This window comes from Pelophylax lessonae (genome assembly GCF_965119305.1).
Source record: "Pelophylax lessonae genome assembly, chromosome: 2".
NCBI classification, from domain to species: domain Eukaryota; kingdom Metazoa; phylum Chordata; class Amphibia; order Anura; family Ranidae; genus Pelophylax; species Pelophylax lessonae.
Window position 1 is genome coordinate 723281936 of NC_138769.1, and position 18944 is coordinate 723300879.

The 18944-nt window shown below is 46.7% G+C and overlaps 1 protein-coding gene across 2 annotated transcripts in view; it reads left to right on the forward strand.

Annotated features, from left to right (window-relative positions):
* FAM168A (family with sequence similarity 168 member A) overlaps positions 1 to 18944 on the forward strand; it is a 134554-nt gene that overhangs the window by 48005 nt on the left and 67605 nt on the right. For both annotated transcript variants that reach the window (XM_082247405.1, XM_082247406.1), the window contains exon 2: positions 15825 to 15905. In XM_082247405.1, coding sequence (XP_082103531.1) covers positions 15825 to 15905 — 81 coding nt within the window. The remainder of the gene's footprint in view (positions 1 to 15824; positions 15906 to 18944) is intronic.

The window sequence follows — 18944 nt, forward strand, 5'->3', positions numbered from 1 at the left end:
ATGGTACAGGAGATGGCGCAGGTCATGGTATAGGCATGGCACAGGGTAAGGGCATGGTACAGGCATGGCACAGGTCATGGTATAGGCATGGCACAGGTCATGGTAAGGGCATGGTACAGGCATGGCACAGGTCATGGTACAGGCATGGCACAGGTCATGGTACAGGAGATGGTATAGGCATGGCACAGTAGGTACATGCGCACAGTAGGTATAGGCATGGCACAGTATGTACAGGCATGACACAGTAGGTACATGCGCACAGTAGGTATAGGCATGGCACAGTAGGTACATGCGCACAGTAGGTATAGGCATGGCACAGTATGTACAGGCATGGCACAGTAGGTACATGCGCACAGTAGGTATAGGCATGGCACAGTAGGTACATGCGCACAGTAGGTATAGGCATGGCACAGTAAGTACAGGCATGGCACAGGAGATGCAGCGCTGCGGGCATGGTACAGGAGAATGTCCTGTACCATGCCTGCAGCACTGCATGAGGAAATGCAGGGGCTGCGGAGGAGTCTCACTTACCTTTCGGTGAGGCGCCTTTGATTTAAAAATCGCGCCTCCCGGCGCCAATACGCCACCGCAAATGTGCCGCCGATGCCCGGGAAAGCCCGTACACGTTCGGTTTTTCCCCGGGCATGCGGCACATGCACGGTGACACGTGACTCGAGTATAAGCCGAGGGGGGCATTTTCAGCATAAAAAAACTGAAAATCTCGGCTTATACTCGAGTATATACGGTAATTATCGTGTTAATGAGGGGTAAGCAAAATATAAGCAGAATAAACGTCAGCTTTAAAGCTTTAGCCTTCACTATTAACATAAGGATGATATCTGACGTCCTCTTACAACGTCATCTTGTGAAGAAGAGACAGAATATCCCATTAGAATCATTTTTCTTCTCTCTGTCCACTGAATAATTTACAGCGAGATGTTATATTCATGACATTGTGCTCGCTCCTCTTACATTGAAAAGTGGGAGTTTTAGGTGCTCAGAACTGCCACCGACCCGCAGGCCAATTTGGTCACATGCCAGTTTGCTGCAACGGATGGATGAAGGGTGTGGAAGAAGATATTTCTTCACATGTTCAATATTAGAAGAGCACTTCCAGTACTAAGTCTGACCCCCGGCCTTCCCTCCAATCTTCAGTCTGACCCCCGGCCTTCCCTCCAGTCTTCAGTCTGACCCCCGGCCTTCCCTCCAGTCTTCAGTCTGACCCCCGGCCTTCCCTCCAATCTTCAGTCTGACCCCCGGCCTTCCCTCCAGTCTTCAGTCTGACCCCCGGCCTTCCCTCCAGTCTTCAGTCTGACCCCCGGCCTTCCCTCCAGTCTTCAGTCTGACCCCCGGCCTTCCCTCCAGTCTTCAGTCTGACCCCCGGCCTTCCCTCCAGTTTTCAGTCTGACCCCCGGCCTTCCCTCCAGTTTTCAGTCTGACCCCCGGCCTTCCCTCCAGTCTTCAGTCTGACCCCCGGCCTTCCCGCCAGTCTTCAGTCTGACCCCCGGCCTTCCCGCCAGTCTTCAGTCTGCCCCCCCGGCCTTCCCTCCAGTCTTCAGTCTGACCCCCGGCCTTCCCTCCAGTCTTCAGTCTGACCCCCGGCCTTCCCTCCAATCTTCAGTCTGACCCCCGGCCTTCCCTCCAGTCTTCAGTCTGACCCCCGGCCTTCCCTCCAGTCTTCAGTCTGACCCCCGGCCTTCCCTCCAATCTTCAGTCTGACCCCCGGCCTTCCCTCCAGTCTTCAGTCTGACCCCCGGCCTTCCCTCCAGTCTTCAGTCTGACCCCCGGCCTTCCCTCCAGTCTTCAGTCTGACCCCCGGCCTTCCCTCCAGTCTTCAGTCTGACCCCCGGCCTTCCCTCCAGTTTTCAGTCTGACCCCCGGCCTTCCCTCCAGTTTTCAGTCTGACCCCCGGCCTTCCCTCCAGTCTTCAGTCTGACCCCCGGCCTTCCCGCCAGTCTTCAGTCTGACCCCCGGCCTTCCCGCCAGTCTTCAGTCTGCCCCCCCGGCCTTCCCTCCAGTCTTCAGTCTGACCCCCGGCCTTCCCTCCAGTCTTCAGTCTGACCCCCGGCCTTCCCTCCAGTTTTCAGTCTGACCCCCGGCCTTCCCTCCAGTATTAAGTCTGACCCCCGGCCTTCCCTCCAGTCTTCAGTCTGACCCCCGGCCTTCCCTCCAGTCTTCAGTCTGACCCCCGGCCTTCCCTCCAGTCTTCAGTCTGACCCCCGGCCTTCCCTCCAGTCTTCAGTCTGACCCCCGGCCTTCCCTCCAGTCTTCAGTCTGACCCCCGGCCTTCCCTCCAGTCTTCAGTCTGACCCCCGGCCTTCCCTCCAGTCTTCAGTCTGACCCCCGGCCTTCCCTCCAGTCTTCAGTCTGACCCCCGGCCTTCCCTCCAGTCTTCAGTCTGACCCCCGGCCTTCCCTCCAGTCTTCAGTCTGACCCCCGGCCTTCCCTCCAGTCTTCAGTCTGACCCCCAGCCTTCCCGCCAGTCTTCAGTCTGACCCCCGGCCTTCCCTCCAGTCTTCAGTCTGACCCCCGGCCTTCCCTCCAGTCTTCAGTCTGCCCCCCGGCCTTCCCTCCAGTCTTCAGTCTGACCCCCGGCCTTCCCTCCAGTTTTCAGTCTGACCCCCGGCCTTCCCTCCAGTATTAAGTCTGACCCCCGGCCTTCCCTCCAGTCTTCAGTCTGACCCCCGGCCTTCCCTCCAGTCTTCAGTCTGACCCCCGGCCTTCCCTCCTGTCTTCAGTCTGACCCCCGGCCTTCCCTCCAGTCTTCAGTCTGACCCCCGGCCTTCCCTCCAGTCTTCAGTCTGACCCCCGGCCTTCCCTCCACTGCTGTATTTTGGCCTAGGCCGACTAGGCCTAGGCCTAGGGCGGCACTTTGTGGGGGGGCGGCAAAAAAGCCGCCGTCCCCGCATAAAAAAAAAAAAAAAAAAAACGATCCGCTCTGTGAGGCTCGCCTGCAGTGCTCCTGTCACTTTGCGTGCCGAGTCCCGCCTCATTGTCTGCTCCCCTGGTCCTTGCCTGCCTGTCACCGCCTCCTCCCACACACACAGTCTCCACTCTCCAGCTTTTAGTGAAGGGGCGTCGCCAGGGGGTGGGCGGTAGGGAGAGCGCAGCGGAGGTGAAGTGCTGATAATGCGAGCACCACCTGCAAGCCTTTTGTATGCTTAGGGCTCGGGTTTAGTGTCAGCATCTTCTCTCTGCTTCTGTCCCCGATCGTCAGCCCGCCCACCACCATTGCTTTAGAATTCTTAGCTCTGTGTCCAGGTTGAGTCCCGAAGTTTTCTGCATCTTCTGTCCCCGCCCACCTCCTATCAGACCTGTAGTTTATGGTCTAGGGAAGTGCTATACGTGGTGGGCGGGCCAGTGTGCGGGGATAGAGGCCGGCAGAAGATGAAGAAAATGTCGGGACTCATGGCAGAGCTAAGGATACTAAAGCAATGCAGGTGGAGAGCAGGCTGACACTCAGATGGGGACAGAAGCAGATAGAAGATGCCCAGATTAAACCCAAGAACTCTGAAAATTACAGGTACAATGCAGTGATGTTCTGCTGTTTTCACCTGAGCACTGTGTATATTATTGATAATTAGGGAAGTACTAAGCAGAGGTATTTTATAAAGTGACTTTGTGCTAGTAAGTACAATATGTTGGAGTCACTTTGCTGTATGTATTTTCCTTTTAGGTGACTTTTATGTCATGTTCACACTAATGTGTTTGCTGTGACTCACATTTGCGCAGGCACAGCAGCCAATTCATTTAAATAGACTACTGTACCTACAGGAAACAGGTCCCTGCACCTTTAGGAAAACGCAGCCGCAGGGAAATCGCATGGTGCAAAAGCACCATGCAATTTCCCGCACCAAAAAATGTGCTGCATTTTCAGATGTGTGGGGGTGCCAATAAGAGTAAATGGCAGCCTTGGGCATCTGTAAAAGAGCAGGGAATTTTTCCTGCAGGTGGTTGTGGGTGCGGGAATTGGTGCCATTTACACACTGTCCCGCACATGCAACCACCTGTAACAGTGTGAACCTAGCCATGGGCTCATTTATACTTGCGGTTGGCGGGCAATAAAACATGCTGCTGAGCCTCATAATACAGCTCCCTATCACTCCTGCCAGAGGCAGCAGCTAGAGGTTTACAGATGCCACTGCTGTAATATTTTGATTTGCAGCAGTGGCAGGAATTATACCGCCGTCACTTTCAGCATGCACTACCATCTGCTGAAGGCAACCCGTTCAAGTGAATGGGGCCACACTGCAAACTCCCCGGAACTGCGTGCAATGCCTCAGTCTCAGCGCAGTGCCACTATAGAGTGAGGGCAGACTGTCTTATCATGTGACATATCACATGACTGGAGACAAGAGAAGCTGCCTTCACTCCCAGCGAGTGTCACACTAACACCGAGATGTGAACTGTGAATACACATGGGGGGGCGCAGTTTGCCCAGGGCACTGGAATCTGGATGGCCATGTCCCAGCACTGAGGGGCGTACATACTTGCCAGGCAGGGAGGGACTGTTGCCCCCATAGAGCGGCAGTGAGTGGCCAGACGGGATGCACTTCAATGAGTGGGTGGGGGCGGATACCACCTACCCACCCTCCGCGCGGCATGTAAGAGGGACTAACCTCTCCACAGGGCAGGGTCTATCTATGTCGAGGAGGAGGAGAGAGAGGAGGAAAAGGGAACCCCCAACCAGGTCAGGACATCTGACAGCAGGTAGGAATCACGATTTTAGGTTACCACCCACTGCTATTGCTACAATTATAAATTAATAATTCCATTACATTTTTGCAGTAAATATATTTTTAACAAATATGGAGCACTTTGCAGTACATGAACTTTCACTGCATGTGAACTGGTAAAAGAGTTTGCATTGGTTTCAGCGTGTACAAAGTGCTCCATGCACGCTGAAATCAATGCAAATGCATTTAACAGTTCACAGGCAGTAAAAGTTCATGTACTGCAAAGTGCTCCAAGCTTTAACCACTTCTGGACTGGAAGATTTTCCCCCTTATTGACCAGGCCATTTTTTGCAATTCAGGACTGCATTACTTTAACGGACAATTGCGTGGTCGTGCGACGCTGTACCCTAAAAAAATTGATGTACTTTTTTCCCACAAATAGAGCTTTCTTTTGGTGGTATTTGATCACCTCTGCAATTTTTATTAATTTTGTTATTAAAATTAAAAAAATCAAATTTTTTTTTATCCTTTTAGGCCAATTTGTTTTCTGCTACATATTTTTGTTAAAAAAAAGAAAATCCCAATAAGCGTATTTTGATTGGTTTGCGCAAAAGTTATCGCGTCTACAAACTAGGAGAAATGTCATTTTCATTTATTTCATTTTTTTTTTTACTAGTAATGGCGGCAATTGCGATTTTTAGCGGGACTGCAGCGGACAGATCGGACCTCTAACTGACATTTTTGACACTTTTGGGGGGACCAGTGACATTACTACAGTAATCAGTGCAAAAAATATGCACTGTTACTGTAATAATGACACTGGCAGGGAAGGGGTTAACCCAGGGGTGATCAAGGGGCTAAATGTGAGCCTAGGGGGTGTTTTCTAACTGTATGGGGGGGGGGACTTGTGAAATGACCACAGATACATGTGATCCTAAATAGGAGGATCACAGGCGCTCTGTGATCATTTCAGAGAGAACAACAGTCTGCCGCGTGTACAACAGCGGACCGCTCTTCTCTCTCAGTGTGGAGCGATCGCGGGGGCCCGGCGGCAATTGCAGCCACCGGCCCTGTGGATTGGCATCCTCCTTTATTTCTCTCTTGATTGGCATCCTCGCTGCCTAGCGGGGGCCCCCAGGAACACTCCCCAAAATGACGTACCCATACAAAACCACAAAATATACAAGTAGGCACTTTGTACCCACTTTTAAGGTACAGAGAGGAAGAGATGGAGCTCTAAGAGGAAAAGGTGGAGCCTAATGAGGAAGGGGTGGGGTTTACAGATGACAGGGCGGGTCTGAAACATAAAAGGGTGTGGCCTTCACAGGAAGGGGTGGGTCGTAGTTAAATTAGGGGGTGCACGAGTTTAGTCCGGCCTAGGGCAGCACAAAACCTAAATACACCACTGCTTCCCTCCAGTCTTCAGTCTGACCCCCGGCCTTCCCTTCAGTCTGACCTCCGGCCTTCCCTCCAGTCTTCAGTCTGACCTCTGGCCTTCCCTCCAGTCTTCAGTCTGCCCCCCGGCCTTCCCTCCAGTCTTCAGTCTGACCCCCAGTCTTCAGTCTGACCCCCGGCCTTCCCTCCAGTCTTCAGTCTGACCTCTGGCCTTCCCTCCAGTCTTCAGTCTGCCCCCCGGCCTTCCCTCCAGTCTTCAGTCTGACCCCCGGCCTTCCCTCCAGTCTTCAGTCTGACCTCTGGCCTTCCCTCCAGTCTTCAGTCTGCCCCCCGGCCTTCCCTCCAGTCTTCAGTCTGACCCCCAGCCTTCCCTCCAGTCTTCAGTCTGACCTCTGGCCTTCCCTCCAGTCTTTAGTCTGCCCCCCGGCCTTCCCTCCAGTCTTCAGTCTGACCCCCGGCCTTCCCTCCAGTCTTCAGTCTGACCTCTGGCCTTCCCTCCAGTCTTCAGTCTGACCCCCGGCCTTCCCTCCAGTCTTCAGTCTGACCCCCGGCCTTCCCTCAAGTCTTCAGTCTGACCCCCGGCCTTCCCTCCAGTCTTCAGTCTGACCCCCGGCCTTCCCTCCAGTCTTCCACAGTTGGACTGAAATTATTTATTCTGATTTCACTGCACACTGTGAGCTTCTCCCAATGTAACATATCTGGAGAGAGATGATGTCACTCCTGTATAATATAATTTATATCTGGAGAGAGATGATGTCACTCCTGTATAATATAATTTATATCTGGAGAGAGATGATGTCACTCCTGTATAATATAATTTATATCTGGAAAGAGATGATGTCACTCCTGTATAATATAATTTATATCTGGAGAGAAATGATGTCACTCCTGTGTAATATAATTTATATCTGGAGAGAAATGATGTCACTCCTGTGTAATATAATTTATATCTGGAGAGAGATGATTTCACTCCTGTATATAATAACTTATTTCTGGAGAGAGATGATGTCACTCCTGTATAATATAATTTATATCTGGAGAGGGATGATGTCACTTCTGTATAATATAATTTATATCTGGAGAGAGATGATGTCCCTCCTGTATAATATAATTTATATCTGCAGAGAGATGATGTCACTCCTGTATAATATAACATATCTAGAGAGGGATGATGTCACTCCTGTGTAATATAATTTATATCTGGAGAGAGATGATGTCACTCCTGTGTAATATAATTTATATCTGGAGAGAGATGATGTCACTCCTGTATAATATAATTTATATCTGGAGAGGGATGATGTCACTCCTGTATAATATAATTTATATCTGGAGAGGGATGATGTCACTCCTGCGTAATATAACTAATATCTGGAGAGAGATGATGTCACTCCTGTATAATATAATTTATATCTAGAGAGGGATGATGTCACTCCTGTGTAATATAATTTATATCTGGAGAGAGATGATGTCACTCCTGTATAATGTAATTTATATCTGGAGAGAGATGATGTCACTCCTGTATAATATAATTTATATCTGGAGAGGGATGATGTCACTCCTGCGTAATATAACTAATATCTGGAGAGAGATGATGTCACTCCTATATAATATAAAATATCTGGAGAGGGATGATGTCACTCCTGTATAATATAATTTATATCTGGAGAGGGATGATGTCACTCCTGTATAATATAATTTATATCTGGAGAGAGATGATGTCACTCCTGTGTAATATAATTTATATTTGGAGAGAGATGATGTCACTCCTGTATAATATAATTTATATCTGGAGAGAGATGATGTCACTCCTGTATAATATAATTTATATTTGGAGAGAGATGATGTCACTCCTGCATAATATAATTTATATCTGGAGAGGGATGATGTCACTCCTGTATAATGTAATTTATATCTGTAGAGAGATGATGTCACTCCTGTATAATATAACTAATATCTGGAGAGAGATGATGTCACTCCTGTATAATATAATTTATATCTGGAGAGGGATGATGTCACTCCTGTATAATATAATTTATATCTGGAGAGAGATGATGTCACTCCTGTGTAATATAATTTATATTTGGAGAGAGATGATGTCACTCCTGTATAATATAATTTATATCTGGAGAGAGATGATGTCACTCCTGTATAATATAATTTATATTTGGAGAGAGATGATGTCACTCCTGCATAATATAAAATATCTGGAGAGAGATGATGTCACTCCTATATAATATAAAATATCTGGAGAGGGATGATGTCACTCCTGTATAATATAATTTATATCTGGAGAGGGATGATGTCACTCCTGTATAATATAATTTATATCTGGAGAGGGATGATGTCACTCCTGTATAATATAATTTATATCTGGAGAGGGATGATGTCACTCCTGTATAATATAATTTATATCTGGAGAGAGATGATGTCCCTCCTGTATAATATAATTTATATCTGCAGAGAGATGATGTCACTCCTGTATAATATAACATATCTAGAGAGGGATGATGTCACTCCTGTGTAATATAATTTATATCTGGAGAGAGATGATGTCACTCCTGTGTAATATAATTTATATCTGGAGAGAGATGATGTCACTCCTGTATAATATAATTTATATCTGGAGAGGGATGATGTCACTCCTGTATAATATAATTTATATCTGGAGAGGGATGATGTCACTCCTGCGTAATATAACTAATATCTGGAGAGAGATGATGTCACTCCTGTATAATATAATTTATATCTAGAGAGGGATGATGTCACTCCTGTGTAATATAATTTATATCTGGAGAGAGATGATGTCACTCCTGTATAATGTAATTTATATCTGGAGAGAGATGATGTCACTCCTGTATAATATAATTTATATCTGGAGAGGGATGATGTCACTCCTGCGTAATATAACTAATATCTGGAGAGAGATGATGTCACTCCTATATAATATAAAATATCTGGAGAGGGATGATGTCACTCCTGTATAATATAATTTATATCTGGAGAGGGATGATGTCACTCCTGTATAATATAATTTATATCTGGAGAGAGATGATGTCACTCCTGCATAATATAAAATATCTGGAGAGAGATGATGTCACTCCTATATAATATAAAATATCTGGAGAGGGATGATGTCACTCCTGTATAATATAATTTATATCTGGAGAGGGATGATGTCACTCCTGTATAATGTAATTTATATCTGTAGAGAGATGATGTCACTCCTGTATAATATAACTAATATCTGGAGAGAGATGATGTCACTCCTGTATAATATAATTTATATCTGGAGAGGGATGATGTCACTCCTGTATAATATAATTTATATCTGGAGAGAGATGATGTCACTCCTGTGTAATATAATTTATATTTGGAGAGAGATGATGTCACTCCTGTATAATATAATTTATATCTGGAGAGGGATGATGTCACTCCTGTATAATATAATTTATATCTGGAGAGGGATGATGTCACTCCTGTATAATATAATTTATATCTGGAGAGAGATGATGTCACTCCTGTATAATATAATTTATATTTGGAGAGAGATGATGTCACTCCTGCATAATATAAAATATCTGGAGAGAGATGATGTCACTCCTATATAATATAAAATATCTGGAGAGGGATGATGTCACTCCTGTATAATGTAATTTATATCTGTAGAGAGATGATGTCACTCCTGTATAATATAACTAATATCTGGAGAGAGATGATGTCACTCCTGCATAATATAACTAATATTTGGAGAGAGATGATGTCACTCCTATATAATATAAAATATCTGGAGAGAGATGATGTCACTCCTGTATAATATAACATATCTAGAGAGGGATGATGTCACTCCTGTATAATATAATTTATATCTGGAGAGAGATGATGTCACTCCTGTATAATATAATTTATATCTGGAGAGAGATGATGTCACTCCTGTATAATATAAAATATCTGGAGAGAGATGATGTCACTCCTGTATAATTGTATAATATAACATATCTTATGCCTATTATATTTATTTTATTTGTGTATACTTTATATACTGTATGTGTGTGTGAGACAATGCTGTGTTAATTTGGGAGTTGCCCATAGTACTGACGTCACTTTATTAAATATAAAAGGAAATCCCGGCGATAAGTGCGCTGCGTAGTTCTGTGTCCCCGATCGTCCCTCAATGACTCCTCTCTGGAATTTTCCGGGTCACGGACCGGTTACATGCAATATTCAGTTGTGATGATCATAAGATGGCCTTTTTTCTGGATCTCTAACGGAAAATAGAGACGGGTGCAGTCTTCGTCCCATTAAAGAGTCATTCCACCTTTGGTGTATTTATAATTATATACAAGAACCCTAATCCTAATTTACCCCCCCCCCCCCCCCCCCGCATTTCTTCCCCAGTCTGTTACCCCCCCCTAGTGCAGAGACCAGATGTGTAGACAGCAATTTCTCTAGATCCAACACAGATAAGTATACAGCTTGGTAGGGAGGATATAAATGTATCTGCACAGAAGGCTGTCCCATAAACATGCACAGTTGTGTCAGCCAAGCATACATATCCTGCAGCAAACTGTCTCCAACTATAATAGACTATTATAATAGCTATAATAGTCATAAATTAAAGCAGCTCTGCAATTATTAATACATCTTTACGTCTATGTTTTTGAATGCAAGCAGTGTAAGGACCTGAGTGTGACCTGCTATCAGTCTCTTGCAGTCTGTACAGCAGGGCTGGAGCATGAGAGGAAGAAGCAAAACAAGGAGCCAATCTGTTCATGTTCTGCCAAGGAGGGGGCTAAAAGACGGAGAGAGACAAGCGCTCATTACTGTGCTGCTTCTCTTCTCACTGTCCATTCATAGGCTGGGGGCGGGTCTAGGACAATATTGTGGGTTGACAAGATGTCCATCAGACTGAGGACACCTTGTGGCAGAAAATAAGTACTGCAAGGGAAAGATTTCAATTGAAAATTAATATTGCAACGATAGCTGTTTTTTTTTTTTTTTTTTTAATAGGCTACGCATTTGTGTCCTTATTTTTGTCTGGAGTTCTGCTTTAAAACTACTTTGGAGGGAGATACAGGCACATAAAACAGCCATTTTGAATTGATTGACAAACCTTTTGAAAAGTTAAAACTGGAGATATATTTAAATGTCGGAGATGATCAGTTTATTGATATACGTTAATAAATTATATAAATAAGATCAGTATTTTAAAATCAGTAAATTAGATTTTTTCGGGGGGGTTTATTTATTTCAACAAAAAGTGTAAGTTTTAACCACTTGCCGACCAGCCGCCGTTGATATACAGTGGAAGGTCGGCAGGTTCCCCCGAATCACTTTACCGGTAGCGATCCTGGGGGGGGGGGGGCACGCACGCCCCCATTCACAGGCGAGGAAACTGATTCACGGGGCCGGCGGCCGCGATTGCCACCGGGCACCCGCAATCGCTCCCCATGAATAGAGAACGGCGGTCTGCTGATGTAAACACAGCAGACCGTTGTTCTCTCAGGAATCAATACAGAGCTCCTGTGTTCCTCCTATTTAGGATCACAGGTCTCTGTGTTGGTTCCATAAGTCCATCCCCCTCACAGTTAGAAAACACCCCCTAGGCATACATTGAACCCTTTGATCGCCCTTGGGTTAATCCCTTCCCTGCCAGTGTCATTATTACAGTAACAGCGCATATTATTTAGGACTAATTACTGCAGTAATGTCACTGGTCCCCCCCCAAAAGTGTCAAAAATGTCAGTTACGGGTCCAATCTGTCTGCTGCAATGTCGCAGTCCCGCTAAAAATCGCAGATCGCCGCCATTACTAGTAAAAAATAAATAAATAAAAATTACATAAATCTTTCCCCTAGTTTGTAGATGCGATAACGTTTGCGCAAACCAATCAAAATACGTTTATTGGGATTTTTTTTAACCAAAAATATGTAGCAGAAAACAAATTGGCCTAAAATGATGAAAAATGTTGATTTTTAAATTTTTTTTATTGGGAATGTTATATAGCAGAAAGTGAAAAATATTGTTTTTTTTTTTTTTCAGAATTTTCGCTCTATTTTTGTTTATAGCGCAAAAAATAAAAACCGCAGAGGGGATCAAATACCACCAAAAGAAATCTCTATTTGTGGGAAAAAAAGGGCGTCAATTTTATTTGGGTACAGCATCGCATGACCGCGCAATTGTCAGTTAAAGTAAGGCAGTGCCGAATCGCAAAAAATGGCCTGGTCATTAAGGGGGTAAATCTTCCGGTCCAGAAGTGGTTTTAATCACTGGTGGGCCTGCAGTGACGTTTGCGCTCTGGTGTTTGGAGAGAAGGGACCGCAGGCAGCCCCCCTTTCAAGCACCTCTCACTCCTCTGTGACCAATATGAAAGCAAAGCGTCACTGTAGTAGTGCTGCTACTACAGTGACTGCCTTTGCTTTTTTGGGTCCCAAGTTGAGCGGCTGTCTTTTTGCATAGTGACCATTGTGGTTGCTTGATATGGACTCCATTCACAGAACACCTTGTGTGTTTTTTTCAGTTAATGTAAAGCCTCGAACACAACACTAGTTTTTTTTTTCGTCCAGCCCAGCGGGTTGAACAAAAAGAAACTGACCGATCCAGTCGGAGCTGCTGTACACCCCAGTCAGCGCTCTCAGCCATTGGATGAAAGCACTGACCGGGAACCGGTTGGCAGACCTTTTTCGGTCATGAGCCTTCGACAGAAGCTGGATGAAGCGGCTGCAGTACACAGGCAGAATGTCGGCCGGTTTCTATTGAACCGGCCGACATTCTGCCTGTGTGTACTAGGCTTTAGGCATCCTCTGATTTAACAAGGTGTATAGGTGGGGCGGTGATGTCCCAATCTTCAATCTGTCAAATCAGAGAAAACTTTGCATTAAATGAGAATTATACAAGGCTTGCTGTAAATGGTGACTGTGCTGAGTGAGCGACCGCCTGGTTACTATGCAACAGGGAGGCAGTTGGCACCCAGAAGACCGTGGCAATGACTGTAATAGTGGGGACTTCCACAGCAGTCCCACAGGTGTGGAGTATACATACTTACATTGGTCCAAGCCTTGACCAATAGAACATTGTAATAAATCCTTTCCTAGAGTTCTGCTTTAAAGCATATGTGAACCCTCACCTTGTACTCAGTTTATAAGTGTTGATATTCCCTCTGTTCTTAGCTGCACAGAGGTGGGGGAGGAAAAACAGAAGCAAATTGAGCTTTCCATTGATCGGCTGTTCAGCAGGGGCATGTCAGCATTCATTGGAGGGGAGCACACTGAGTTCCCAGCACAGCTAGAGAAATGACCAGGGGGCAAAACAGCAGCACACTGAGCTTTCCAGTGATCGGCTGTTCAGCAGTGACATGTCAGCAGAAGTCTGATCATTGGAGGAGAACACACTGAGCTTTCCAGTGATCGGCTGTTCAGCAGGGGCATGTCAGCAGAATCATTGGAGGAGAACACACTGAGTTCCCAGCACAGCTAGAGAACTAACCACGGGGCAAAACAGCAGCACAATGAGCTTTCCAGTAATAGGCTTTGCAGCAGGGGCATGTCAGCAGAAGTCTGATCATTGGAGGAGAACACACTGAGCTTTCCAGTGATCGGCTGCTCAGCAGGGGCATGTCAGCAGAATCATTGGAGGAGAACACACTGAGTTCCCAGCACAGCTAGAGAACTAACCACGGGGCAAAACAGCAGCACACTGAGCTTTCCAGTAATAGGCTTTGCAGCAGGGGCATGTCAGCAGAAGTCTGATCATTGGAGGAGAGCACACTGAGTTCCCAGCACAGCTAGAGAACTAACCACGGGGCAAAACAGCAGCACACTGAGCTTTCCAGTAATAGGCTTTGCAGCAGGGGCATGTCAGCAGAAGTCTGATCATTGGAGGAGAGCACACTGAGTTCCCAGCACAGCCAGGGAACTGACCACGGGGCAAAACAGCAGCACACTGAGCTTTCCAGTGATCGGCTGTTTAGCAGGGGCATGTCAGCAGAAGTCTTATCACTGGAGGAGAACACACTGAGCTTTCCAGTGATCGTCTGCTCAGCAGGGGCATGTCAGCAGAATCATTGGAGGGGAACACACTGAGTTCCCAGCACAGCTAGAGAACTGACCAGGGGGCAAAACTGCAGCACACTGAGCTTTCCAGTGATCGGCTGTTCAGCAGGGGCATGTCAGCAGAAGTCTGATCATTGGAGGAGAGCACACTGAGGTTTCCAGTGATCGGCTGTTCAGCATGGACATGTCAGCAGAATCATTGGAGGAGAGAACACTGAGTTCCCAGCACAGCTAGAGAACTGACCACAAGGCAAAACTGCAGCACTCTGAGCTTTCCAGTGATCAGCTCTTCAGCAGGGGCATGTTAGCAGAGGTCTGATCATTGGAGAAGAGCACACTGAGTTCCCAGCATAACTAGATAACTGACCATCGGGCAAATCTGCAGCACACTGAGCTTTCCAGTGATCGGCTGTTTAGCAGGGGCATGTTAGCAGAAGTCTTATCACTGGAGGAGAACACACTGAGCTTTCCAGTGATCGTCTGCTCAGCAGGGGCATGTCAGCAGAATCATTGGAGGGGAACACACTGAGTTCCCAGCACAGCTAGAGAACTGACCAGGGGGCAAAACTGCAGCACACTGAGCTTTCCAGTGATCGGCTGTTCAGCAGGGGCATATCAGCAGAAGTCTGATCATTGGAGGAGAACACACTGAGCTTTCCAGTGATCGGCTGCTCAGCAGGGGCATGTCAGCAGAATCATTGGAGGAGAACACACTGAGTTCCCAGCACAGCCAGGGAACTGACCACGGGGCAAAACAGCAGCACACTGAGCTTTCCAGTGATCGGCTGTTCAGCAGTGGCATGTTAGCAGAAGTCTGATCATTGGAGGAGAGCACACTGAGTTCCCAGCACAGCTAGAGAACTGACCACGATGTGTTCTTCTGCTTAGTGTGGTCAGTTTGTATTAGGAAAGCTGAGGAACTGGCAGGAACACCAGTGATTTCACATAAAGGAAGCAATACAAGAGAACAGGATACTTTCTCATACAACAAGTACATGGTACAGCAGCCACAGATCAGGAATATAAAAAGTTGGGTTTACAAATTCTTTAAGAATCTCCCAAAATGATCCTGTTCATGAACTGGCACATCTTTACTAGTTTATGTCATTGCTGTTTGACAGCCGAATTTGCTGTTAAAAGTGGGCCTAGCATCAAATATCCAGGATAACCATCTACATCCTGGACTGAGATGCCAGCTCAGAGAAGACAGTCATGTAAATCATGGTAACTGTGCAGTTCCTGATTGTGTTGACAAATGTCTGACACAGAACAGCCCCTGCTGCCGCCTTTGCACCTTGTGACTTGTTACAATGTTGCAAGGGGAGGGGAGACTGAGGATATGCTTCCTCCTGTCTGCAGCAGACTTATGACATCATCTCAGCCTAGGCAAAGACGCTGACTGACGTTGAAAGATGGCTTCCTAATAATAAAAGGCGGCGCTTTTCTATAAAACATTATTGTTAGCGTATTCTGTGACATGTCAGGGATGTGCTCATGCAGGTTTATTGTTAGCTCATCTTCCTTATAGTGCCATCAGTTTCTCTCCATGTCCCTTAATTCTTTTCTTTATGGACAATACCCCGCCTGTACTATTCCCTGCACCCCGGGTAATTTGCTCACTTTACATGGCAGTACAATCACAGCAGTTTTTTTATTTGTTGCATTGGAGTTCTGTGTACTCATTATTTCTTCTCTTTCATCATCAGGTTACCCCGCTGGATATCCCACACCAGCGCCAGCCTTTAATCCCAACATGTACGCTACCAGTAGCCCCGGCTATGCCCCAGGTAAGATCCTGCCGCTGTCTCCTAGCACATGCTGACTTCAAACACCATCAAGCTGTTTCCCGCACAACAGGCTGTATTATGTATATTTCATGCTGCATGTTTGTCAGACAGAGGGGATCTGACACATACTGTTAGATCTTTGCCATTCACCTTTTAGTCACTGCGGTGCAGAGCCATACGGCACAGGACAGAGATCACAACTGTCTACTATTAACGGGAGATCCCTGCTTCACCTGTTCATTGTCAGAGAGGACCTGAGACTTCTATATCAGCTTAATAGTAGTTTATGAGAAGAAAGGCAGTCAAGTTTATATGGAGCCGACCTCCTGTCTTCACATCGCAGCAGGGCAGCCACATGCCATGGGACCCAGACGCTAGTGGAGACCACTGGAGTAGTGGTGCCTACTAGAGGGCTTTCCTGCTGTCAGGGGGATCCCATAGGTATGGTATATGCAAACTTACATTTCTTCAAGCTGAATCAATATAATTATGTAAAATTACAAGATTGGAAAAGAATAAAGATGGACTTTTTAGGTGCCAACTAGGGATCGACCGATTATCGGCAAAGCCAATATATCGAGGGCCGATATGCACTTTCACCGATATATCAGAATCGGCCCCGGAGGTTACCCATATTTCGGAAAGTGCTTGTACCGGAGGGATTCCTGCAGCTAGAGGCATCACCCCGGTAGCGGCTTCCATAGCCGATGGTCAGCTGTCTTGTAATGACAACCAATGTGGCTGAGAAGCCGCTCGGCTGTCATTACAAGGAGCGGGAGGGGAAGTAGCCCCCCTCCCCCCCCCTCTCCTGCCGCCTTCTGCGGCTCACCCGTCTCTCCCGTCCCACCGGGAGACCCGGGGCAACCAGCCTGCATCGCCACCAAAGAGAAGACCCGATCAAAGCAGCATTCGGCTCTGATCGGGTCTCCATGTAAAAACCCGGAAATTATGTCCTGACATCACTTCTGGGTACTCGAAGCCAAATTCAAAACAATTACAGCATTCAAAACGGCTAAATTTGGCGTTTTGAATGCTTTTAAGTGCAGAGGAGGGGTTTGGGGTCTTTTAGACCTCCAGATCCCTCCACAAGGAGTACCTGTCAAGAAAAAAAAAAAAAAAAGTTTTAATTTACGAAAATATTGGCCGATACTGATATGCGATGAACAAAATATTGGTATCAGCAATAAAAAAACGATATCGGTCGATCACTAGTGCCAACATAACAAACAGCATCATAACAGATTTTAACTACTTAAAGCGGAGTTCCACCCAAAAGTGGAACTTCCGCTCATTTGCTTCCTCCCCCCCCCTCCGGTGCCACATTTGGCACCTTTCAGGGGGGAGGAGGGGAACAGGTACCTGTTTTTGACAGGTACCTTTCCCCACTTCCGGGAGACGGCGCCGCGGTTCTGTCCCTCGGAAGTTTGGCCCCCTCCTCCTTCCCTCACCCTTGAGCTAATCTGAATGCGCAGCTGTCAAGATGCTGTTTTAAAACCGATGATTTTATGCACTGTGTTATAATAAAGTTATATGGTTATACATTGGTGTGTTATGTTGGCACCTCAAAAGTCCATCTTTACTTTTTTTCTAATCTTGTATGTCTTAATAGGACGTTGGTGCCCTTGGCAGTCCCTCCTTTTTACCACATTTCTAACCATACCTAACATTCTTCTTTAATATCCTCACATAAAAAGTCTGATGATGGCACCATACTGAAGGTCTGAGAGCCGGTTCACATTGCAGCGACCCGCGAGGTCGCGGTGCACAGCGCGCACCGCGACCTCGGAGAGACCTGCACGGACTTCATATCATTCAAAACATCCAAAAAATGTTCTGTTTTCACATTTGTCTGAGTAAATGTTAGCCTGCCTTTGGGCAGAGAGTCTTGCTTTTGGTGTCCCAGTTTGGGACATTGTTCCTATATGTTTATATTTTACACAAACCTTCCTTTAATCCTCACCCAAAGCCTTCCTTTTAGGAAAAATGGCTTTAAGGAGACATTGTCACCTTGTCCATGCTAGGCAAAATTATATTGTCTCTGCAAGAGCCCCAACATCCCTATACCTGATGAGGTAGAAATCCCTGTAGCCACACATTAAAGCAAACCCATTAGTAGTGCTATATGGCAACTCCCCCCTATACCTGCCTTACCAGTGCTACCTTGCTGGTTCTTACTGCTCAATGGCCAATGAAATGTTGGTGACATGACGGAGCGGGGGACAACCCCCCCCCCCCCCCCGGCCATGTGATGTTGCTTGAGATTAGCATCTGGCTGCTAGACCACACGTCACATAGGAGCAGGTCTTCTGCTTCTCTATTATTATTATACAGGATTTATATAGTGCCAACAGTTTGCACAGTGCTTTACAAAGTACCTATACCCAGAAGTGTTGGATATTGTGGGTAAGAAAGAGAGTTGCGACTTCGGCTAACACCAGGGCTTGGCCAAGAGTCAGGCCGGATGTTTCTGTGGATCAGTGGCGTAGCGTGGGTTGTCAGCACCCGGGGCAAGGCAAGTAATTTGCACCCCCTAACCCGACTTTGAGGTCACAAAAGTGTGAAAGGGGCCTTCAGTAATCAAGGTATAGTGTGCCCCCTTTCAATGCAGAGTGACCAGCGTGCCCCCTTTCAATGCAGAGTGACCAGCGTGCCCCCTTTCAATGCAGAGTGACCAGCGTGCCCCCTTTTAATGCAGAGTGACCAGCGTGCCCCCTTTTAATGCAGAGTGACCAGCGTGCCCCCTTTTAATGCAGAGTGACCAGCGTGCCCCCTTTTAATGCAGAGTGACCAGCGTGCCCCCTTTCAATGCAGAGAGACCAGCGTGCCCCCCTTTAATGCAGAATGACCAGCGTGCCCCCTTTTAATGCAGAATGACCAGCGTGCCCTCTTTCAATGCAGAGAGACCAGCGTGCCCCCTTTTAATGCAGAGTGACCAGCGTGCCCCCTTTTAATGCAGAATGACCAGTGTGCCCCCTTTCAATGCAGAGAGACCAGCGTGCCCCCTTTCAATGCAGAATGACCAGCGTGCCCCCTTTCAAT